The 25,769-nt window shown below is 35.0% G+C and overlaps 1 protein-coding gene across 4 annotated transcripts in view; it reads left to right on the top strand.

The window, feature by feature from the left end:
• EPHA5 (EPH receptor A5) overlaps positions 1-25,769 on the top strand; it is a 520,714-nt gene that overhangs the window by 108,657 nt on the left and 386,288 nt on the right. For all 4 annotated transcript variants that reach the window (XM_069105317.1, XM_069105316.1, XM_069105315.1 and 1 more), the window contains exon 3: positions 9,156-9,819. In XM_069105317.1, coding sequence (XP_068961418.1) covers positions 9,156-9,819 — 664 coding nt within the window. The remainder of the gene's footprint in view (positions 1-9,155; positions 9,820-25,769) is intronic.

Below are 25,769 nucleotides of genomic sequence, written 5' to 3'. Positions count from 1 at the left end.
CACAGAACGATATTTTCAAATGTATAAAATAAAATACGTATTCAATAAAGTCAATTATGTTGTTTGAAAAGCAAAACAAAACAAAACAAACACAAACAAACAAACAAGTCCATGGGCTTTAGGTTTAGAAGTCCTGAACTAGGTGACTATTTAGGAATTTTCAGCTTTAAATCTATCATCCTGTTGTAAAAGTAGTGTCTTACACCCACACTCCCTGTTAATGTAACTACTAGTAAATTATGACTGAAGTGTTATACCTATTCTTTGATCTAGCAATGCAACTTCTAGGTCTCTATCCCAATGAGATTGTTTTAAAGGAAAAGGATTTATATGTACAAAATATTTATAGCAGCTCTTTTTGTGGTGCCACAGATTTGGAAATTGATGGGATGACCCCTCTGCTGAGCAGGATATTTTTGGAAAAAAAACCTGGGAAGGCTTTTATAAACTGATGCAAAGTGAAGTGAGCGGAACCAGGAGAACATTGTACACAGTGAGAGCAATGATCCAAGAAAATTCCAAAGGACCAATGATGAAAAATGCTATACACATCCAGAGAGAGAATTGATGAACTTTGAGTACCAAAGGCAGTGTACTTTTTTTCACTTTCTTTATTTTTCTTGCTTTTTTTTTAAACAACATGGTTAATATGGAACCATCTTGCATAACTTCACATGTATAATTGATATCATATTTCTTACCTTCTCCAACAGTCGGGAATGGAGAGAAGGGAAGAAAAGGATTTGAAAATCGATTGTTTTTTTTTTTTTTAAGATCGCTATAAATAAAAGACAGTGTCTCTTTTATTGGGTTGTTAAATCATCCAATCAAGCCTTAAGGAAGGTTCCCAAAGCTTGACTCTTGAAGCAGTTGTTGAATGTCCTTTGGAAGTTTCATAAAGGCAGATTCATAGGACTTTAATTCTTTCAACCGATTACATTATATTTTCCCATTTAATTTTATCCAATGGCTAGAAGAACTTACCTACTTTCAAGGTGATTATATATGTTATTCTGTCTAACAGGCCTTTGATTAATATGATTGAAGTGTCTAAGAATTAATAGGTCATTTTGGTCAAAGAGGCATTCCTACTTGCTAATGGTATCTGAATAAAGAACATCTTGTTAGTGACTTTAATTGAGATTTGAGATGTGGAACACACCTCTTATACTGTTATCCTGTGTTTGGGAAAGCAGAACATTGACAGCACAACACAAAGTGATGTTGAATTGTGTCTAACAAAAGTGTAGGAATCATTGCTGTATTGTCAGGTATGAAATTCATAGTTTGAGTCTGTTTGGAAAAATCTACAAATTATTACAAAAAAGAAAAAAAATACAACATCACAGACCTATAGGGCAATGAACCATATAGTCATCCAAAAGTCAAATAAGAGAGAAGCACCTGTGTGATGGAAAAAAAATCCCAAGAAGAAATATTTCTTTGTTTTCACAATTAAGCTGGCAGCAATTGATTGTTAGCCAGGTTTTTAACATCTCTCCACCAAAGGAAATCACGGAGACTTCCTTAATGTTATTTGACTGAAAGGTGAAATAAACTGCAGTGTCATCAACAGATATGCTATGATGCAAGACTCTTGTTTTATGAAATAGTAAGAGAGGCTAGTCAGTCAAAAATCTGCATTATATTTTAAAGGGATGCTTTCTTTATTACTTTTAAGTAAAATGCAAACATGTCCATAAATATATTTTAATAATTTAATTTAAGATAGAAATTAACAGTCTAATGTTATGTAACAATATAAACTTTAATTTTGGGCTGTACTATTCTTTGACTTGCAGTCACACTAACAGAATAGTATTGAGGCTAAAAAAAGATAGATGTTTACATATGAAGCATGTCGTCAAAAGTACTGCATAATTTTCCAAAGGTAGTACACGCTAATCTCCTTTTTTTTAATTCAGGGCTTATCTCATCATACATTTATAACATATGAACCAGATTTATGGTCTTGAAGATGTACATTTGACTACATATCATAATATTCATAAAAAGTATTCTTAATCTACTTTTTTTTTTCCTGTGAGGATTGTTAGGCTAAACTCTATTCAGTGGAAATGCATCACATTTAGAAGACTCTGCTATGTGCACTCAGGATAATGCTGTCTTTAAACAGACTCTCACCTTCTAGAAAGAATCCCTCCTCCATTTTACTTTGGCCTTGGATATCCTCCATGATTCAGAAAGACCTTTGATTGACATAGGACTTCACATTTTCTGCTTCATTTGATATGGAAAATTAAATTAAAGAAAGTAATCTCTATGATTCCTTTTATAAGGATAACAATGGATTCAGAGTCAGAGAATCTGGGTTCATACCTTCAGTAGCTACTTATTACCTGAAAATCACTTCATTTCTTTTGACCTTATTTCCCTTATCTGTAAAAAGAGGGTTTGGACTTGGTGACCTCTGAGGTACCTTTCAAACCTAAGTATACAATTCTTTGGATGTTTTATGATTTTAATCTAAGTATGAATGATGTGGAAAGAGAGCCATTTAATTCACATTTTTTTCTCCTGAATTAAATGCTATTTATAGTAATAGACAAAACCCGATTAGCTTAGGAAACTTCAAGTCAAAATGACTAATCTCAAGTGATTTTTTTAAAACATGATTTTACATTTATCCCTGATCAATTCCATTTTGTTTGTTTCTACCTACTGTTCCAGGCTGTTGGATTTTCTTTTTTTTTTTGCACCTTGATTCTGTTATTTAATATATTATATATTTCAACTGGCTTATTGTCATTTGCAAATGTAATAAGATTCTAAGTGACCATCCTTCCAGTCAATCACCCAAGTTAGCAACCTCAGAATCAATGATCTACCAGTCTCATTCATAGTGTTTTTCATCCTTCATTTTCAAAGAGAACCAATGACATCTGGAGGGTGAAGTATTGACTTGTACATGAATTGAATTTGAGTAAGGCACAGCTGTGCAAGATCATCAGGCTAATTCTCTCTATCAGAGTCTTCAGGTCCAGTGGAAAGACAGAAATCAAGAGGACTGACAATGGCCCATGAAGCCTTTCTAAATGTCTCACTTTGTTTGAGGCCATACCCATTCAATAAATAAGGGCCAGGTAAGAATTGAGATGGAAGAAGGCAATTTACCATGCCAAAGATTACTGAATAGATCCTCAAGCTCACTGCTTGCAGGAATTTAGTTTTGAGCCATCATACCTGGGGTAAATTGTTTTTCAGAATTTTACTCAAGATTTATTTTACATGATTCTAATTTACACATCCTTGTTCCTGTCACACTACTGTGCTGCTTTCTATGGTATAAGGCATACTATGTATCAGGCACTATGCTAAGTGCTGTATGCCATCTCTCATCTCCCTAATTTTGTATAATCTCTTCTACATGTGGAGAATGCACTCTCTCATCACCATAAGCTCCAAGAATTCCTAGCTTCCTTTAAAGTGCACTTCAAATGACAATAAACTAGGGACTCCAGTCATGATATATTACCTTCTTCTAATAAAATGTAAGTTTCTTGATGGAAGGGCTTATTCATTTTTTTTAACTTTGCAGCATCATGGCTGGTACATAGAAGGTATTTAATAAATGCTTGCTTAGAGGCGACTCTATATGATATAGTACACATTTCACTTCACTCAACAAGCCTTCTTTATTGTGCCTATAAACATTTGCTTATATAAATGTTCCATTCTACACTGCAATTTTAGCAGTCTTTATAATAATTCAAGAGGGTATTTTATTTTCAACAGGGAAACTCAACAAATCGATTTCTGTTTCTATAGTTGCATCAAATGTAGCACAGTTTTTGTGGTGTCAGAGTACAAAAATAGACCAGTGTATAGAAGGAGGCATATTTTGGTTCAATATCATGGAAAATTAACAATTAGAAACATCCAAAAATAGAATAGGCTACTTTTGTTAGTAATGAGTTTCCCACTCCCTTTATCTTAGAGACTTTCAATATTTCCATTCCCTCCAGGACTATCATTATTGGACTCCAATTATATATATATATATGTATATATATATATATATATATATATATATATATATACATACATATAAAGTCCAAAGACATCCTAGGGAGAAGCTCAAGCACTACGTTTAACTTTGGTGGTTGTGCCTGACTGGATGTATTGATTTGAATGGAACTGGCCCATTTGGGGATACATTTTAGGAAATATTCTATATAAAGAGAACATCTGTTTGTTTTGTCACTACCGTTGAAATAGGTGAACTTACAGATCGTTCTAGCATGGCGAAACCAAAATGACAGACTGTCAGAGAAAAGGAAGGCGATGGAGTTGGGAATAAAGCAAGGTTATGAATTTCTGATGGTAGGGAGGAGAAAGGGAAGTCATAAGGTGGATCAGTGAAGCTTAAAGCAATAGCTACAGAAGAAGAAAAAGACAGAATAAAGATCAATTCATTATGTGCTGTGCAATAAAAAAAATCCATAAACAACATACATTCCAATCTATACATATATAAGTATATCTACATATTCAACACACACATAAACTCAGCTATGTATAATATGTTTAAAAATGTTTTCTTCAGTCAGTTCATAATGCAACAAATGAATTGATGCATGTTAGGGATAAGTCATTAATAAAGGGAAATAAATATATTATTTTGACTATTTCAAAAGGCACCCCATCTGAAGTATATTTTAAACCTTCATGTTTTTTCAAGGTTACCTAATTTGTTTATGTGTCTATATATCATGTGCAAAGGCATTTTATTTAGTAGAAGGTCTAAAGAAGTTTCTAATTTAAATATGTAATATAAGTTGACAGGTAGCCAAAGTCTGAATCACTTATTCTCCTGTGGCAGCCCATCACTGTAATGTATTTTCAAGTGCCTTTTCTAATCGCATCATATGTCACTATCCTTTAGTAAGCACTTCCGGGGAAATTCATAAGAACTAAATATATTTTTCTATGTATTGTTTAATATTTTCCCTGAATTATTGATCCCTCCTTATTAAGGATTTGTGTGGAGGGCACTGAATAGTCTTTTTTTTTTCTAAGAGAGAACGTAAGGGAAGGGAGTCTCAAAAATTGCCTTTGCACTGTGAGCTATGAGTGTATGCATTCTCTCCATCCATTTGTACCCAGGATTGCCAAAATGGGAGCAAGACTCTGTGGTATCTTACATAATTGCTTATAGAGATACTCAAAGACATAATTATTTCAGTTAAAACTTTTTTATCATTATAATGTCAACCATACAAATAGAGGCCCTCATTTACCTCATCATCCTCTTTATAAGAAAAACAAAAAAGTAAAAAGTAACGTAGTACTTATTATTTTGGGAAATTGTGGCTTCTCTCTAATTGAGAACATGTAGAGAAATAAGATGTTTATACTCATAACTTGCAAATTAGCACCTGAAGCAAGTGACTGTTTTAGCTTGTTAGCACCTGAAGCAAGTGACTGTTTTAGCTTGTCAAGTGCTGTGTAACTTGCCTTTTTTTTTTTTTTTAAAGCAATTGGGGTTAAGTAACTTGCTCAAGGTTACATGGCCAGTTATTTCTGGGTGTGGTGCTGAGTATCTGAGGCCAGATTCGATCCAGGTCATCCTGACACTGGAGCTGGTGCTCTTACTGGTTGAGCCACCTGGCCTCTAAGCAATTGTGGTTAAGTAACTTGCTCAAGGTTACACAGACAGGGATTTCTGGGTGGGTAATAAGTGTCTGAGCCCGGATTCTATCCACATGTCATCCTGACACTGGAGCCGGTGCTCTTACTCACTGTGCTACCTGGTCACCCCTAGCTTGCCTTTTTAAAATAATATTTGTAGTATCTTTGCATATACTGAGTGTGTGAATTGCTTACCATCATTTTCTCAGTGTCTGCTGCTGCCTTCAGGTCTGTTAACTTGCTCAAAGTGTCCTACTATAACATCTGATGCAGAAATAGGTCTTCTATAAATGATTTAACACCACACTGCTGAAATCCATTTGTGTTTTCCTTCTGAGAGCTATTAAAGACGTAGAGGAAACATTTAGCACCAAATTAATGTAGCATTTTGGTTTTAATTCAGCGGATAGACTTGATTTGTTGTGCACAGAAGAAAAGAATTCAATGCTTTCTAATATAATTCTTAAATTTCACTTAATTTGAAGGAAATGAGTTTAACTGCATCTTAAGTTGTATTAATTTGAAGATTTTCTTGGTTAGCTTTGCTACTTTGTCTCATTTATGTTATGTGTTAGCTCTTTGCAGTATTCCTTCTGCATGAAATATCAGTCTTAGAAATTGGAAATAATTGGAGTTTGAGCATAAATCTTTTCAGTGGAAGAAAAAATGAAAATCAGAGTTGTCAAAAAATAAAAAAAAAAAAGGGAGAGAGATGGGGAGGCTAGATGGTTCAGTGAATAAAGCACCGGCCCTGGAGTCAGGAGGATCTGAGTTCAAGTCTGGCCTCATACACTTAACACAAAACTAGCTGTGTGACCTTGGGCAAGTTACTTTACCCCAACTGCCCTCCAAAAAGCAAGAAAAAAAAAAGAAAATCAGAGTCATCACAAAGCATGGGACAAAAAGCTGAATTGTCTAAGCTGATATTTTTTTTTTGAGACAATATCTGCACTTTCTTATAGTGGGTAAAGGCATACATGAAAATTAACCACAAAACAGCAGAGCTTCTGTAAAATGATGTGATCTATAAGGTGGCTGCTATGATAAAATCTTCATAACTCCGAATATAAGTTTGTAGAGATAATGAATTTTACCTCCTCAGCACTTTCTAATCTGCCTTATCTTTGATGAATGTTAGAATTTTGATACCAAATTGTAAGTCATGAGTATGAGTCATGAAATCATGGAAAAAAATGTTTTTATCCTACATGTGTCTTTTCCCTCTTCAGATCTTTACAGAGTGACCAGAAACATGAATATCATACTGTATTTAATATCTAAATACATCAGTTTGAATTATTTTTTATACCAGAACAGCTCCTAGGAATAAGAAAATCACCAATTCTGTATCAATACCATTTCATCACTGTGGGATTTTATGACATATTGCTTTTGTTGTATCTTTACATTAAAAAAATTAACGTGAATTTTTCTCTTCTTGTTGTTTATCTCCTTTAAAAAGAAAAAAAAATCCCTTATTAAATATGCATAATCAAGCACAACAAATCCACATGATGTCCATTCTAAAACTGTGTATCTCCTTCTGTATATTGAGTCCATCACTTTTCTCTCAAGAAATGTATCAAATTCTTTATCACTGATGCAATGGAATTGTGATTAGGCATTGAATTCCTTCATCTGTTTAATTCAATTTCCTGAGAGGTTTAGAACTGAAGTAAATAAAGTCAAATTGGATTTTACCTCAAAGGTAAAAATTTCCCCCCATGACATGTGCCTATTAGTCAACTGTATGTCTCCAAGGGAAAGTTTACTTTAGTTCAGTCATTCACTACATGGTCAGTTTAAGGGTGATACTTTTTCTAGGCCCCAGAAACTCTTGAGGACTATCTTTGAAGCTCTAGTGATACTCTTCTCTTTTGGCAACGTGATCATCCATACCAAGGAAATTATATTTCCACAGAAGTGTTGAAGTAAATTTCCCCATGGCACCAAGAGTTTCTATTAGGATTTGCTACTTATGGTTACTAGAATTTCATCACCAGTCAAAAAGAATTAGTACATTGGTGTAATGGAAATGCAAATTTAAAGATCTTCCCTGCCCCTAGGCTAAAGTGCACCTGGAGCCTGGGGTGGAAGGCTTGTTTTTCAGTAGATACTTCTTGATTGCCAGTGAGTCAATAAGGTTGTTACATTCTCTGAGCCAGGAGAAGGCTATATAAGCCCTGATGTGCAGCTTTGTTTTGGGGCTCACTTTGAGAAGTGTTCTGTGATTTGATCTGTATTCTGGGAAGCCGTTGTCCAGAGCCCCCTGGCTTTGAAAAATCCAGATGTTGAAACCCAGATATTGATTTGGTATGGATGTAATGGTTGGACAGTTTGGAAGGCTGTCTACTTGATCTGTTTCTGTCTTGATAATTCTGCCTGTATACAAGTTCAGGGTGCTGACCTTTTTTCCCTGAACAAGGTAAACGATATATGTCTGACTGATTAAAGTAAGCTTGTTAACCCATTTTGAGTTGCTTTCCTTTATCAAAGGAGATCCAAGATCCTGTGTTGGCAGACACCCTGGGGATGCCAGGGTGCTTGCCACTACAATTGGCAAGATACTAGAAAGAAATAGATTCAGTATGGGAGCATCCAGTCTTACTTTATTTATGTACATAGCTAGATAGCTAGATAAAAATCTATCCAAATTGGAAAGAAACATATAGCACCTATATACAATACCATTCTTTGGTGAATTTATTAGAGATAACCTATTTCAATGTTGCAATGCACATTATGCAGTAGAGAATCAGGAATAGCATAGTGGATAGAGAGGTAGAACTTGGTTGAAATACCATCTGTTACACACTTTAGCCATTTCACCTGGAAGTCACTTAATTTCCCAGTGGTCCCTAAACAACTCTTTGCAACTGTACATTGAACAACAGGTGTTAATCCACATTTGTAGAGGTAGTTTCTTCACAGGAGTTTCCTATAGTAATATAGTTATATTTCTGAACCAAACACATATGTATGTCAATTGTACATAATTATATAAGTATATACTGAACTAACTAGACGTTTTGGTCATGGACATGATATTTTATCTCCCCCTTTATCTTTTTTCTTCCTTCTTTTTACATTCTATCTCCTTTCTTCCCATTCTTTTTCTATGTCTACTTCACCCATAATGACACACAGAAATATATACTCTACTTCCTTTTTCCCCTGATAATTTTATCAGAACTCTTTTTTCTCGCTTGGCCTTCTTTTAAAAGCCTTTGGGGAATTTGCTTTCCATAGTCCCTAAATTTATGAAGATTATAGGTAAGAGGCAGGGGAGGGGTGATTTGATCCACTACTTGAAACTGCAAATATGAAGGAAAATAAGTGAATTTCAAACTCCTTCCATTTCTATATACTTAAACTGATAAGAGAAACTTATATGTGCATTTTCAGAAGATATTAAAGATGACAGTGAAGCATAAGACATTCAAATGATACATTTTTCTTTTCTAATGAAAGCTGTGTTTTTTTCTTTTTTTTCAATTGTACAGTGGGAAGAGATTGGAGAAGTGGATGAGAATTATGCTCCAATACATACCTATCAAGTATGCAAAGTTATGGAACAAAGTCAGAATAACTGGCTTCTGACAAGTTGGATCTCCAATGAAGGTGCTTCAAGAATATTCATAGAACTCAAATTTACTCTGAGGGACTGTAATAGCCTCCCAGGAGGACTTGGGACATGCAAAGAGACTTTTAATATGTATTACTTTGAATCTGATGATGAAGATGGGCGTAATATCAAAGAAAACCAATATATCAAGATAGATACAATTGCTGCTGATGAAAGTTTTACCGAACTGGACCTTGGTGACCGAGTTATGAAACTTAATACAGAAGTCAGAGACGTTGGGCCTCTGACCAAAAAGGGATTTTATCTTGCTTTCCAAGATGTGGGTGCTTGCATTGCTCTAGTGTCAGTGCGTGTGTACTACAAGAAGTGTCCTTCTGTGGTTCGAAACCTGGCCATCTTTCCAGACACAATCACTGGAGCCGATTCTTCTCAATTGCTAGAAGTGGCAGGCTCCTGTGTCAATCATTCTGTGACGGATGAACCACCCAAGATGCACTGCAGTGCTGAAGGAGAATGGTTGGTGCCAATTGGGAAATGCATGTGCAAAGCAGGGTATGAGGAGAAAAATGGCACCTGTCAAGGTAAGGATTCCCACTTGGAGATAGATTTACATCTGGATTGTCAAGGGTAGTTTACTGCAAGAGTTTCATTTATGTATTTTTTCCCTGAAATTATCACTAGAAATGATATATTACTTGGCTAATTTATGGAGTTTGTGTCTCTTACAAAAGATATAATGTATCATTTTACGTGCCTAATTAATGTCTACATTCCCACTGTCAGTAAAATATATCATGTTGGAGTTTTTTCATATATATAAAACTTTTCTTTTTTTTGCGTTTTGGAGGGCAACTGGGGTTAACTGACTTGCCCACGGTCTCATGGCTAATTTTTGTTTTAAGTGTCTGAGGCCAGATTTGAACTCAGGTCCTCCTGACTCCAGGGCTGGTGCTCTATTCACTGTGCCACCTAGCCACCCATATATATATATATGTATATATATATGATTTTTTAAAAGGTCTTCCAAATAAGATCTATGGCAGAAATGACATGTAAACAGAACACAATTTAATATATTAAAACATATAGTACTAGCATGTGCTTATTTTTTTAAATTGTGTCAACTTTAAACACATAATAACCATGTTATTAAAAATAACCATTTTAAGATAGCACTAAGACAAAAAAGGTCATTTCAAAGCAATTTTCACTTACTGTTCTTTTTTTTTCTTTGAATGTTTCCTTTTAAATTGAATCTTGATCATGCATGCTCTCCTCATCATTTGAACATACTCTCATTTTGCCCAAAATGCAGTAAGTTCCCTTTTTCCACTGGGAAATTTACTAATGACTTTCTGGTAAAATTATAGCTTTCTTTATTCCAAAGAGAAGATAAATCTTTGGGAAAATGAAAAAAAGAATGACCTTATTTCCCTTTTTTGACAAGGTTACTAGACAGGTAGATCAAAAGAACACTGTAGACCTGGGATATACTTGGATTTCAGAAAACTAACATAGTCTAAATAATCCTTGTGGACAATACTGAAGAAATGTGGGCTATGTGATAGTGCAGCTAGTTTGACAAATTGAAGTCCAAAAGTAATTTCTAGTGGGTCAATGTAAATCTGTAGGAATTTTTCTAGTCCTATACTTCTGGGTTCTTTATGTGATACTATTCTGTTCAATATGATATATTAGGCTTAGATGAAAGCATATGTGGCATGCTGATCAAATTTGTGTATAAGCTGTTAGGATAATGAATACATTGGGTAATAAAAGCAGGATCCAAACAGATTTTGACGAGCTAGAATGATGGGACAAATCTAACAAAATGAAATTGAATAGCAATATATGGAAAGCTTCCAAAAGTTTTGATTCAAAAATCAACTGGATAAGAATAAAATGGGAGAAATGTATCTTAAGTTCAAGGTGTCAACCCATGGCCCAAGTGTGGTCTAAATCTATTAAAATGTAACTTGGAAATATTTTATAAAATAAATTTCAAAATTCAGGAAATCATAGATAATTATAATTTATGGCTTTCTAGGTTAATATGCTATTCAATGTTCTGTTTATTTTGGAATTTGACGCCGCTGGCTTAGATAATAATTTATGTGATTAAAATTTGAATGTGTTATTGGATGAAAAATTCAATGTGATTCAACAGTCTAACTTGAAAAACAAAACAAAAAAAATAAAAAAGAGGAATTTTTTTTAAAAGAATGCTTTCTTGGGTAGTTTTATAGCAGATATTGAATATCACAAAAAGAAAGTACTATGTTCTGATTAGACCATCTCTGAAATATTTTGCTCAGTTCTGAGTAACACTGCATTAGAAGGATTTAGACATCCAGAGGAGGATGATAATGAGGCTCAAAATTATACTTTATATGATTTAATTGAAGGAATTTGGAACGAATGTTTATGTGCATAATAGTGGACGTTGGGAGAACTGTCTTTAAATAATTAGAAGACTATCTATTACAAAGATATTTTTTCTTTATTCTAGACATTAGAAAAATTAAAATCATAGTGAATCAAAATGGGTTGTCTCAAGTGGTGGTAGGTTTCCCTTTATCACGAATCTTTACAAACATCTTTGATGACCATTTCCAAGAAATGTTGTAGAGGTGATTCCTGCTCAGATAATGGGGTTCACTCAATCAAATGTTTTTTTTAAACCTAAAGTCCTAGTGTCCATGGACTTTGAATATAACTGCCCAAAGGGGCCATGATACCAAAGGATTAAGAACCCCCATATTAGATGATATGATTTACCTTCCTGATCATGGATGGTGTGCTTCTCTGATTCAGTTTTTCCTTCTCACAGTTAACATCTGAACAAAAAATGGGATTTGTCTCTTACTTGGTGTATACATTTGTCTTACCTAAAGTAAATGGGAAACAAAGATGTATTCAAGGAGGATCATGCAAATACATCCTCATTCCTTGAATTCCCCAAGTATATAATGTTTCAAATCATACCTTTATTCTTTCAACAAGTCAAATTGACTTGTTAGTAAAAACTTTTACCTATAGATTGGTGTAAAGCCAAGCACATGCAGCTTTCCAGAGGACTGCTGCTGTAAACAGCTTTCAAGGTTCTGATTATATAATATAGCACACTCTCTATTTATTCAATAACAATTCAGAGCAAAACATTCACAGAAAATCAAGGTATAACATTCACAATGTTACAACTAATCACAGAAAATCAAAATGCAGCATTTGCCATGTAACAACTCAATAACTTATCCCTAAAATGGCCACCTCATTTTCACCAAAGTGGTCACATAGTTTTAAACAAAGTACAGTCATTTAGTAACTCAATCATTTAGTAACTCAATCATTCAACCATTCTTAAGGAGGCTTGCCTACTTAAAGGACACAAAGTACAAAAGGTCAAAGTCCTCCATCCATGGGGCACAGTAAGTTACAAATCAGTTGCTATTCAATCATCAGTCACTATTCATTCCTCAGTCACTACTCAGTAGCCTCTTAAAGGGTAGGGGAAAATTCACAGGCAATCCAATCCTCAGTCCTACACATAAGTTAGAATTTCATCACTCACTATTCAGTATCCATGGAGAGGTCTTTTCATCTTGACTCAGGTCAGGCTTTCAGCTTCCATGGCTCATCTTCCATGTTTCCAGCTCCCACTCAAATGAACAAACTGCCACCTGAGTTCAAAAGCCAACAGCTCCCAGTTCCTTGTCCAGCTCTCCATGCTGAGTTCCTGCTCCATATTGAACCTCACAGTGTCCAGTCCACCTCAAATCTCTCACAGTCTCTGTTCCTGGAAAGACACAGCTTAACAAAGCCACAATTTTCATACACATTAACAAAGTCATCACAATATTTGTACAAAATACTGCCAGCATAGTCATGCTTCCTCAGTCTTCTGCAGCTCTGGCTGGGCCCTTGGAATTCCTCAGCAGCTCCACCTGGCCCTCAGAAATCCTCCGTAGCACAGGGGCGGCTAGGTGGCACAGTGAATAGAGTGCCAGCCCTGGAGTCAGGAGGACCTGAGTTCAAATCTGGCCTCAGACACTTAACACACACACACACACACACACACACACACAAACTAGCTGTGTGACACCTTGGGCAAGTCACTTAATCATTCCAACTGCCCCCCAAAAAGCAAAAAAAAAAAGAAAAAACCAAACCCTTTGCAGCTCTGGCTGTCCCTCGGAATTCCTCAACACCATAAGCTCCATTCTAAAAATCAAAATCACTTTATTCAGCCTGCACGTGGCTTGCTCCAAGAAATTCTATCTCATTTCCTAATTGTCATTCCTCTTCTCAGTTCTTCTTAATTCTCAGTTCAGTCTTCAGTCTAGCAGCAGCTGCCCTGCCTCCAAGATGATTACCCCAGGGAATTCTGACTGTCCAGCTTATACTCTTCCTTAAATATGGTTTAGATCCTCCCTCTTCAGCCCCTTCTGTTATGTCAGCAACAGGGGTTCCCTGCTCAGCCCCTTCCTGTTATGTCAGCAACAGGGGAGCATACCTTCTGTTTCTTTAACAAAGTCTTAATTAAGCACCTATTAGCTTAGCAATACAAAGGGATCTTCAAATTTCATTACTATTACAATTGTTTTTTTTTTTTTCTTTAGGAAAACCCAACTACTGAATAAAACCATAAATCACAGTGAATTCCCTTAATTATTTCTGTACCAAAATGCATAGCAAAGTACTTCAATTTTCTTTCTTAGTAGAAGGCTCATTGCCTCTCTTAGTTACCAATAAAGTAGAACTACATTTCCATGTCATCTATATTCCTTCATTCTGTGATGATGGCAACATATGCAGAAGTTTTATTTAACTCAGAATTGGATATGTAATCTATTGAAATGCTGTTAGGTTAAATTTGTCAAAGGGGTAGATAAAGTTTTGTCTATGACAGGGTTTAAAAGAAGTTACCACATCTGCTATATGTGTACATACATAAATTTTTGTGCTAAGAATGGCATCACTTTCTGGGAGCAGTCTTCTTTGTGAGAGCTGATATTTGTAACAGCTATAAAACCATTTTCCAAATCTCATTTTCTCAAACCCTGCAAATTCCATCAATTTCATTTCTAAGTTTTTTTTCTTTTTATAACTGTTTTAAAGTAACATGTCTTCTACATGACTGTGGAAGTTTAGATAATAATCCAATGATATCAGAATAACTATCCCTCTACATTTGTTGAACTGGGGTGAAGGATCCACTTTTTTTTCTTGAGATATGTACTTTAGGAGGAAAATCTTGAAGTGCCTACCTTGCATATTGAGAGAGAATTGTTAGGGAACACGAAGGGAAAGAATGTAACACACTATAACAATTGTAGCTTGAAGCTACAATTGTAGCTTACACAGTGACAGGCTTTGAACAACTTGCCTCCTTTTCCTTATTCTTTCTTTTCTTACTCCTTCATTTCCTGCTCCTAATGAAGAGGGGACAATAAACTGGAAAGACTGCCTTGAAGAAACTGAGTATATGTGGACAGGGCAAACTTTCAAGCAAGCTGTGACATTAAGCAGTATGGCACAGGACCTAGAAAGCTGAACTTAGAAGAAAGAAGACCTAAATTTAAAGACAACTTTTGATACTTATAGCCATATGACCTTGGATAATTTTTTTTAATATCTTTGTTTCACAGTTTTCTAACATGTAAAACATAGCTACTAAAAGCTATACTATCTCAGAGTTGTTGTGAGGCTCAAAAGAGAAATTGTATGTAAAACACTTTACAAATTTTAGAGTGTTATAAGAATATTAGTTGTTATTAACTTAATTCGAGCAATGGCAAACTAGAATACAGTATATACCCTGGAAGCATTATCTGCTAACTATGATCAAAGCACTTAATCTTTCTGGTCTTCAGATTCTTTACCTTAAAATAAGGAGACCAGAGTAGGTCCTCTCCATCACAGGAGCTGTGACTTCATGATTTTCATTGTATTACTACCTTTTATCAGAGATTCAGTTGAAAAATTTCTGAGTAGTCAACATTTTTCACTGATTCCTGTGCCCTTCATTTTCTTCCTTTCTGATGCTGTCTTTCTCATATCTTCTCTCTTCTCCTCCTCCTTCTTCTTCCTACTCCTAATATTTCCATTTAGAGTCATCCTTTTTCACATGGCTAGCTTTCTAGGAAAGCCTTGGTGCTCTAAAATTATCTCTTCTCTTACCTACATTCATTCACTCGTCCATTCACTAAAAACATTTATGTAGTATCTGCTATTTGCATTTTTTTGCATTTTTTCTTTTTTTCTAATTAAAGGGACAATTCCTTGACTGACTTCTTAAATAAGCCTATACACTGAATGGCCATTAATTAACTCACTCTAAGTGAGCATGTGTAAAGACCTTAGCCTAAAAGGGCCAGGGTTTCCCATTGCATCCTCGGTCATCTCCAGTTATCCTGATGAATATCTGATCACTGTATCTAGATGGCTCTGTAAGTAAGACTGGTGACTTTGGGGTGGCTAGGTGGCACAGTGAATAGAGCACCGGCCCTGGAGTCAGGAGGACCTGGGTTTGGATACGGCCTCAGACATTTAACACAAAAACTATCCATGTGATCTTGGGCAAGTCACTTAACCCCAATTGCCCTCCAAAAAAAAAAAAGACTGGTGACCTTGCATAACCCTCCTTCATTCAAATCAAAGTCAACTGCAAGGTATGTCATCATTTCCCTGATGCCATGGTCCTCTTCAAAAACAAAGGACAAGCACCACAAGGTACTTTGCTATGTCCTATGGAAGACACAAAGACATACAAGATATGTGATTTCTACCTTCAAAAAGCATATACTCTAGTACAGCTCTACTTGAGATTTCTGAAGATTTTTAATATTTTATTTACTTTATTCCAATATAATTTATTTCCTTTTTAATCTTTTGTATTTTATTTTGTGCATTTAAAACATTATTCTGAGAAGTTGCTCACATGCTTCCCAGCACAAACACATATGTTTAAGAACCTTTGATGTAGTGGAAAACTTTACAGTATAAAAAGATCCCATTCAGAGCGGCCAGGTAGCACAGAGAGTAAGAGCACTGGCTCCAGTGTCGGGATGACCTGGGGATCGAATCCGGGCTCAGATACTAAGCACCACACCCAGAAATAACTGGCCATGTAATCTTGAGCAAGTTACTTAACCCCGATTGCTTAAAAAAAAAAAAAAGATCCCATTCACTGAAAATTCCAGGTAGGTACAGATTCAACTCTAATTAAAATAATTGACATTTGTTTGTAATTGTGTAAATCAATTGTGCTTTGGGGCCCTTTGAAATAGTGGAAAGAGTGCTAACCTTAGTCAAGCAAATTTTGGATTCATGTCCTTCTTTTGCTAGGAAAGCAAAGGTACAGCTGTGTGACTACAGACTAGTCACCTAACCTCTGTAAGTTGCAGTTTCCTTTTCTTAAAAATAAACAACAGGATCAAATGTTTAGAGCACCAGAGCAAGTTACTTAGGCCAAAATAAGTTACTCTTTTTTTTTTTTTTTTGCCTTTTGGAGGGCTATTGGGGTTAAGTAACTTGCCCAAGGTTGTGCGGCTAGTTTTTGTGTGTGTGTGTTAAGTGTCTGAGGCCGGAACCAAACTGGGGTCCTTGACTCTGGGGCCAGTGCTTTACTCACTGTGAAACCTAGCCACCCCTCCAAATAGGTTACTTGATCAACATCATACAGCTAGCCTACGGCAGAGCTAAAGATTGAACAAACTTTTCCCCATGTAGCACATTTCTTCTCTGCCATTTCACTTCTCTGAGCACCAGTTTCTTAATCTGAAAAAAGCAAATTATATTATTCTGAGATACCCATCTCTCAGAGTTAACATAAGACTCAAATGATATTATGGAGTGAAAAGCCTGAAAACCTTACATCATTTTGATAGGACCATTATCTGTCAAGGTTTTCCTTTTGTCTTCATACCTCAACATGTTCTTTGATTGCTAGTCCCCCATATTTTCCATAAAGGTAACAATGGCGTTAAGGCTCATGTTTGTGCCTCCTTTCAGGCAACTTTCTAGAGACTACTGACTTTGGTTTTGGCTTTCTGGTCACCTAAGGGCATTAAATGTCCCATGCATATAGATTCTTGGGCCCGTCAGACTTAATAGTTGTTCCAAGACTGCAGTCACTATACCTTACCCTTCTGACTGTTTGTGTTTCCATATGAAGTCCAGCAGTAGAAGGGGATGCAATAAGTTTACATAGGTAAGTATTATAGTATATTGATGTCTATGGTATTGCTAAATACACCTCAATAGTTAACTACAGAATGACCCATGGGAATCTCACTTTGTTCACACACCAAATGTCAGGGTACAAGCTTGAGTCAGACCTGCCCATTGCACTCACTATGAAAGATTCATTTTTATTTCATTTCCTATTGACAGTTCTTCTAGAAGGGGGAGGAACTCTTTATCCAAAGGTAACTTAGAATGTATAGGATATATTTTTGAGCTGTTGGGCAACAAATATGACCAGGACATAAATGCATAGAATCAGTACTTATTCATCATTCAGAAGACTTTGTGTTCCCCAACCATCAGATACAACTTAAGTAAAAGATAATACTTTGACTCAGGTTGATAGTTGCCAAAGTGCATTCCACATATAATATTTCATTTTAGTCTCATAACAGTAGAACAGATATTTCAGGGCAGGAAACTGTGGCTTACATTAAGTGAATTTGCAAAGATCAGAGAGAAGCTAAGTGTCAGAACAAGTATTCGAACCTAGGTCTTCTGATTCCAAGAGCAGTAGTCTTTTTCATACTGGTTTTCTTTTAAAAATCATTGCTGGTATAGATATTGTGGGTTGGCACAGCACACAAGGAATATTTGAAACCACAAATTATGATCTGGAAATGCATAAGAGCTCCTGTATAATCTCTGGCAATTGAATACTTACATATTTATGTGGTTTGAGCCTGACTGTATAGTATATGGAGAAAGTTTTGGGTTTTGCCAGAGTTAGTGGACCTGTTGGCCAAGTCAGAAATAAAGGATTTTTGGAATATTTATCTTCATTGAGCCCTATTCAATAGTACTGCTAGTCAACTCAGAGTTGAAGTGATTTATCCAAGGCAACAACCCAGGAAAAATAAGAACCATGGACAGTGGGAGATGACAGTTTGGAGAAACAATTTCTATGTGTTAGGATACTTAAGGACTGTGTTAGAGAATGATTTCTTTCAACAACACATCAGAATAGACATATAAGTCCAGACTTTTCAGTTTCTGTCTTCAGTATGTTGCCAGAGGCATAAAACTCTGGTTTTTTACTGTGTGTGTTGAGAGGAGGGGAAAGAAATTGAAAAGAAATTTCCTTCCCCCAAATGTTTTGGAATTGGCAGGCAGAGGTTCTGGGATGGGGGATGGGAAACAACCAGTCATTGAGTTTTTCTTTGAAACATTAACACTGCCTTACTACTTTAATAGTATATTTTTCTTATGATGTTCATCTGTGAGATTGGGAAAATTTAGTTCTGGTCCTCTCCTCTCCTCTCCACCCACCCACCAGAACTCCAAGACAAATCCAAGGTTTAGAGATTTCCCTCTATATAGATCTTTTTTTTTTTCATAACCCAATGTTTCTCATTCTTTCTGCCCAATCCCATTAACAACTTGAGTCCTTATATATAGAACTGTGTATCAACACAGTATTTGGATAGGGTATCTTTGCTTGACTTTCCCCTTTTTAGGAATTTCCCAGGCACACCTTGGCCAGGGTCTCAGGAAGGATGCATGTGTCCCTGGCAACATTCTCAGACTCCATAATTTAAGCTTGAGTTGTGAACTAATGAAAAGCAATATGTAAAGATTGTTCCAAGGAGTGAGAAGCCTTTTGTTATTTGTTTGAATTTGAGTAGCAAAGAAAAAATTTGTCACTGAAGCAGCAAGTCTTGTGTGTTCAGCAGCAGATGATAATTTCATTAGAGAGGATGGGCATGACAGACCCTCAGAAACACATAGTATCCATGAAAATACCTTTGACATAAAACCCACTAATTGGCGCTAATATTTTCAGTTTATCTTCTTGTAATTTCTGTTTGAGGAGAAAGACACATAGTAGCCAAGTGGTATATGTTTACCTTTGAAGCTTGGTGCAGTGGGACTTAGAGCTGGAAATGAGCATTTAGTCTCATCTTTCGGTTTTTGGGTCTCAATTATTTTTAATTTTCCCTTTTGCTGAACAAGGTGGGAGGCAGGTAGAGTAGGTCATTTCTAAGCTCTCTTCCAGGTCAGAAATTTTATTTTCTACCTTATTACCCATAATCTGATTATGAAATGTGGCCCTCAAAAGATACAATATGAAAATATGATTTTCCAAAATGAAATTGAGTGGAACAAATAATTTGTAGCCTAGACTAACAGGTATCTGATGTCCTTTCCAAGTTCCAAGAGTTAGTGATTCCTGAGGTCTTCATAAAAGGCTCAATGACCATGTGTATGTTGTAGTGGGGATTCTTCTTGGGTATGGCCACTAGGGTCCCTTCTAAATGTTCAAATTTTGTAGTCTCTGAACCCTAATTATTTTTCTAATTGAATAGGTTATCATAAGACATTTTTTGAATGTTAATAGGATGTTTAGGTGAAATAAAGTTCATGTGTTTTTGTTCTATGCCAACTTCATTCAGATAAGTAATGGCATGCTTTTTGAAACCCTCAACTTTCTGAGCCTTACATTAATTTTTAGCATGGTTCTAACTCTTGAAGATCATATAATATTTTATTTTAATTATTTTCTCAGAGATTTTTTTATCAAAATTATGCTTATTACTTGGTTTTACTCTTGATTATTTGCAGGTGATTATTCATGCATTGACTTAGCTGCTGGAATTAGATTCAGAACATGTTCAAATACTATCAAACTGCTTGCTAGAAACTTGTGAGACTGTGCAAGTCATTTAACTATGCAGACTTTCATTTTTGTCATCTTTAAAATAGGAAAAATGCTTGCATTTTTCACAGAACTATTGTGAGGAATAAATGAGGAATGTATGTTTCCTTTCAAATGTATTGGCAGATTAGCTTACATATAATGTATCATGGTTATAAAGCAATTTTAAATGCATCATATCCTAAAATTCTCACAGCAATTCCAGGATACAGTAGTATCAATATTATTATTCCCATTTTACAGATGAATAATATTAGAATTAGAGAGATAAAATGATTTGCTTAAAATCATATGCATTAATAGATAGCTAAGTAAGGACTTTAACCCAGAGTGTTTTACTTCAAATCTATGATTAATTTAACTACACCACGCTGTTTATCTTCATAAATATACCTTTTACTTATCAACTCCTTTCCATCTCAATTTTAAAAGTATTTATTTGAGTAGTATTGTAATGAAATTCAAACTCACTAAGGATTTTCTCATTTTAAGTAAATTTTTTCAGTAGAAAATATAGTTCTAATATAAAGTTTTGTTTAGTTGGGGATAAATATGTGTGTATATGTTTTATGTACCATATAACATATATGAACAAAATATATTTAATAGTATTTAATGATATAATCAAAATTAGGATGATACTATTTGTAGTTACCTAAATGTTATAAGATGGATGCCCCCAGAATTAGCTATTAATTTCAAATTATTTTTAATCTGTTATTATTAGCAAGAAAAATGTTTTTCCTATTACTTGTATTTACCATAATCATAGTACTTTTGTCTTATTTTTAGCTCAATTCATAGCTCTGTGATTCTTGTGAGATGCATATTATATATGTATATATATATGATACATAGGTACATATATAATATGTACCTAGATTATGTATTTATTTGAATATATAATATATTTTCCATTCTATATACCATTGGCACCTAGTAAATGAAGAATTTTTATATATACATACATAGATGCATACTAATGTCATTTTATGTACTTTAAAACATCATGTGGAGGAGTCCATAGGTTTCATCAGACTGTCATAGAACTCCATGACATGCATAAAGGTTAAGACCCACTGGAATAGATGATATAGTGTTATTACAGCACTTATTACAGTTTTACAATAAAACCCTTTTTCTGGTGCCTCATTTCCTGCCCTACCATTAATTCATTCTCCATGATCACTTTCGCCCTCTCTGTGTCCTCTCTGTTAGTCAACTATAATTCAGGCAGTGTCTGTTTCTAGATGGGGAATGAGGGAATTAAAATGTATTTTGCAAAAGATGATCATTGTTTAATTTTGAAAGGTATTTCTTCTTATTTTTAGGCATGGGGGAGAAATCATTTTTAAAAATATGCACATAAACACACACACACACCCACTTCAATGTGAAACTACCCAATGCAAACCAATTCATTTCTGCAGATTGGAAATTTATTTGCCATCATTGTTGTTTACTTAATTATTTTAGAGATACATTTTTTATTGTATCAATTCCATTTTTCTAAGCTTTTCCCCTACTTACTCCCTAATATTATTTCTAATGAAATTCACACCATTTTTTTTTTCAAGGAGTCATTTAAATCTTTTAGGACCTGGAATTATTAGCAAAATCCATTTTGTAAATTTCTGCTTTTTTATGTAAGTGAAAATGTTTCACTGAAGTAATTGAGTTCACATAAATCAAATGTTGCCTGCTGAGTTTTCTTGTGATTTGGTTGCTGACTTAGTCAGATGCAAGGAAAGACTACTAATCTTCATCAGTTGCTGGTGGAATGAAGTAGTAATTTGAAATTACCCCTAGATAATTATAGTTTCACTTCTACCAAATGGTGAAAAGAGATTTAGATTGTGGGTCACTGCCAAAGTCATTCACACTGAAGAAGGTATAAAATACATGCTAAAATACAGGGTAAGAGGGAATAACAAGCCATGTGCCTAGAGTGGATAAAAAAGCACTTATTAATTCTCCAACTGGGATATGATTGCACAGCAAGCATATAGTTGATGGAAATAAAACAGAGACTTCTGGAAAAGACCTCAATTCAGAAAATATATCAGTGCAACAAAGAACTGCATGTTTATCCTTATGCCTTTCATACATTTTTAGAATTAAGAGAGAATTGCCAGGAAGATGATATAGTAGGTGCTCATATAATTATGTGCTGTTGAGCCTAGTTAATTTCAATTAGGCACACTATCAACCAACATCAAAGCAGTTGAATTGTTTAGATTTGAGTGCTTTTTTTTTTGGTTCAACAAGAGGAAGTATAGGTTTTAAATTTCAACAAAAGATGACTTTTATATAAACTAGCAATATCTTCCAAATCTATACCCATATAAATGAGTGCAGATGTGTATTGTTTATTCATACTAATTTTCTAGATGATCTAAAATTCCTTCACTTGAAGCTGCTAGATGAGAGAAACATTAAGGGTTTTTTTCCCTTTTTTTTGGTTATATTTTGCCCATAAATATTTCCTTTCTTGGGGCAGCCAGGTGGCTCAGCGAGTAAGAGCACCGGCTCCAGTGTCGGGATGACCTGGATCAAATCTGGGCTCAGATACTCAGCACCACACCCAGAAATAAGTGGCCGTGTAACCTTGAGCAAGTTACTTTACCCCGATTGCTTGAAAAAAAAATCTCCTCTCTTTTAAATGAAATTTTAGTTGAATAAGGATGGCCATAGGTACTGAAGGTGTAACTTTGATATTATAGGGAAGTGAGAAAACTCACTTTATTGGCCTAGGTTGGCAACTTCTCTGCAATTTATATTCTTACAATATTTCCTAGGGAATTCAGGGGAGGTGACTTGCCTAGCTTCATACAGTCAAAACTAGTAGAAGTGAGACTTGAACTTAGGTCTTCCTGGTTTCAAAACCAGCTTTTTATCCTTTAGACCACAATGTCTAGCATGTCGTTAGTTCACTATTAGCACAACAATTTATTCTACTCATTAGAAAACATATTATTTTAGAAACAAATTCATAACTAACAGAATAATTAAGTGACTAGTAGGTAGACAATACTATGCTGGACAGAGGGCATATAAAAATAGTGAAAGTGATAGGGGAATTCTAAGCTTGGAGTTCCTTGAGAACTAAGGGGGTCTCTCACCCAATCACAGTTCAACAAGACCAAAGGTGAAGTAAAGGGTGTAGCCAAACTAAAATGAAAAGAAGTTTATATGCACTCAGAAAGACTACTTGCTTGTAGTAGCTTCAACTTTCCAGAGAATAAATTTGGTTTTTATAGCTTTTTCAGTCCTATTTAAAGTATGCAACCAATCAGCAACATTCTGAGTCATTTGAATGACTAATGGGACATAGTTTGTGACTATTGGATGGTTCCCATTTTCTTGCTGGATATAATATTAATGGGATGTGTGTACCTAAAGAACCTAAGTACTGTCATATGCAGTAGGTTTTTGTATATTCAGCCTAAACAGGATGAAGGTAATTGACTCAGATCTTGTTATTAGATCTACTGAAGAATGGTGGCACTTTGCTTAGATTCACAACACACAAACACACACACACAGAAGGAAATATAAATTTATATGTTTGAATATGTATATATGCAAATAAATATATTCAATTTCTCTGTGAATATTAATATTTTACATGTTTGAAGAATTCATGTTTTAAGCATATTGACTTTAAGTTAAATAATTTGAATCACATAGATATTTATTTCAGATTCTTATTCACTAAGAAATAATGACAAATTTTAACTTTTATCCTGAGAAAAAGTTAAAAATATAAAAATATTGGAATCTCCTCTATGATGCTGATTTCAAGGTTATTGTCTGTTGGTATGAAAGATTTTAAGTGTATAATCATTAATCCAATAATATCTTTTTTTTGCCTTTTGGAGAGCAATTGGGGTTAAGTAACTTGCCCAAGATTACACAGCTAGTTTGTGTGTGTGTGTGTGTGTGTGTGTGTGTGTGTGTGTGTGTGTGTTAAGTGTCTGAGGCCAGAATTGAACTCTTCTCCTCCTGGCTTTACTCACTGCACCACCTAGCTGCCCTGATCCAATAATATCTTTTATTTGTCTAGCATTTTCAATAATTTTTATCTTTTAAAATTTAAATGTGCTTTTGAAAATGAGTAATGATGAGCCCCATGTATAATAGCAGGGCAGAGAATGATTCTAACATAATTCAATGAAGGATATTTGCAACTGTGCTTTTTTTTTCTTCTTAAGAAAAATTTTCATAGGACTCTTTCAGGCTATAGCTTTCCTTTAAGCAAATATCAATTAGGGCTTCTTACTAATAGCTCAGGAAGTTCACTTATAGATTATAATAGCATGAGGATTGAGAATATTACAAAAATGTACAGAATGAAAATAAATCTGTGTCAATCAAGGTACAAAGTGTTTCACCTCAAGATGTTTTTTTCCCTAGTTCATTTTCTTTGATTATGCCCAGATATGTTCTGTTTTAAATATGTTATTTTTAAAGAAATGGACATACATTATAGAAGTATCTTCCAACAGTAAAGCATTTGCTGATATTTGGACAAAGTCAAAACAATAAAATGGATTAAAAAATTTATCTTTTACTTTACATATTATGAAGGAGTGATAGAAAGTTCTAATAAAATAGTCTTTTACCTTTGGGACTTTCTTGTCTTATAAGAAGGAAAGGGACTATACATATAAGAATGATTTAAAAATCACATACATACATACTTAGAAAGATGGAAAAGAGAATGCTCAGTGAGGGTCAGTAGTAAAAAGGTTCTTATTAACGTAAGATCAAGAAAGGACTTAAGAAGGAAGTTCCATTTGAATTAATCTTTAAAGGCTATTTAAACATTCACCAGTCAAAGGTGGCCAGTGGAATAGAGAGAGAAATGACATGCAGGCATTCTTGGCATGTGTAAGAAAACCATCCAGTTGGTCTAAAACATAGAGAAGATGGCAGGGAATCATCTGAGATAAAATGAGAACTGTTGGATGACATCAAATCATAGAGGACTCCTGGAGGTGGAGCCAAGGTGATGGAAAAGAAACAGCACTCAGCTCAGCTTTCCTAGCGTTCCTCTCCAAATAACTTTAAAATAACACCTGCAAATCAGATTTTTCGATGGCAGAGCCAAAAAAAGGTCAAATTGAGACATTTTTTCCAATCCCAAAAAACTAAGGGGATCAAAAATAGAAATATATGCCACAGTGTGGAGTTCAGTTGAAACCCATATGGGTAAAACACCATTGATTGGATCAAGATATGGTGATAGAAGCAGCGACATCTTCAGTTTTCAAGCCAGAAACAAGAAGACCTGACAAGTGATTAGAAAGAGATTAAAGGAACATATTTGCTAGCACTGGACATAGGACATGACACTGTTTTATGACTCCATTGCCTATCCCCACTTACAAGTAATCAGGGACCTTGAGGAACAGTATCGATTCCTCATGGGAGTGAAATGATTATTTTGCGATGATAAAAAAATGGATGGGTGAGAAAAAGGAATGTCCTGGGAGTTGAAAGAAGGGAGAGGAATGATGAGGGAAATTATTTCAGAAAAATAAGAATACAAGCGGAATTAATGTTGGAGGATAAAATAGTGTGTGTGTGGGTTGGGGGGGAGGGGAGGTTGTAACAGTTTGAAAC

The sequence above is a fragment of the Petaurus breviceps genome, unplaced genomic scaffold (assembly GCF_028583685.1).
Source record: "Petaurus breviceps papuanus isolate PSGF00001 unplaced genomic scaffold, PetGlider_PUasm1.0 76, whole genome shotgun sequence".
Lineage (NCBI taxonomy): Eukaryota > Metazoa > Chordata > Mammalia > Diprotodontia > Petauridae > Petaurus > Petaurus breviceps.
The sequence above is the reverse complement of the archived record's forward strand: the minus strand, read 5'-3'. Positions and strand labels throughout refer to the sequence as shown.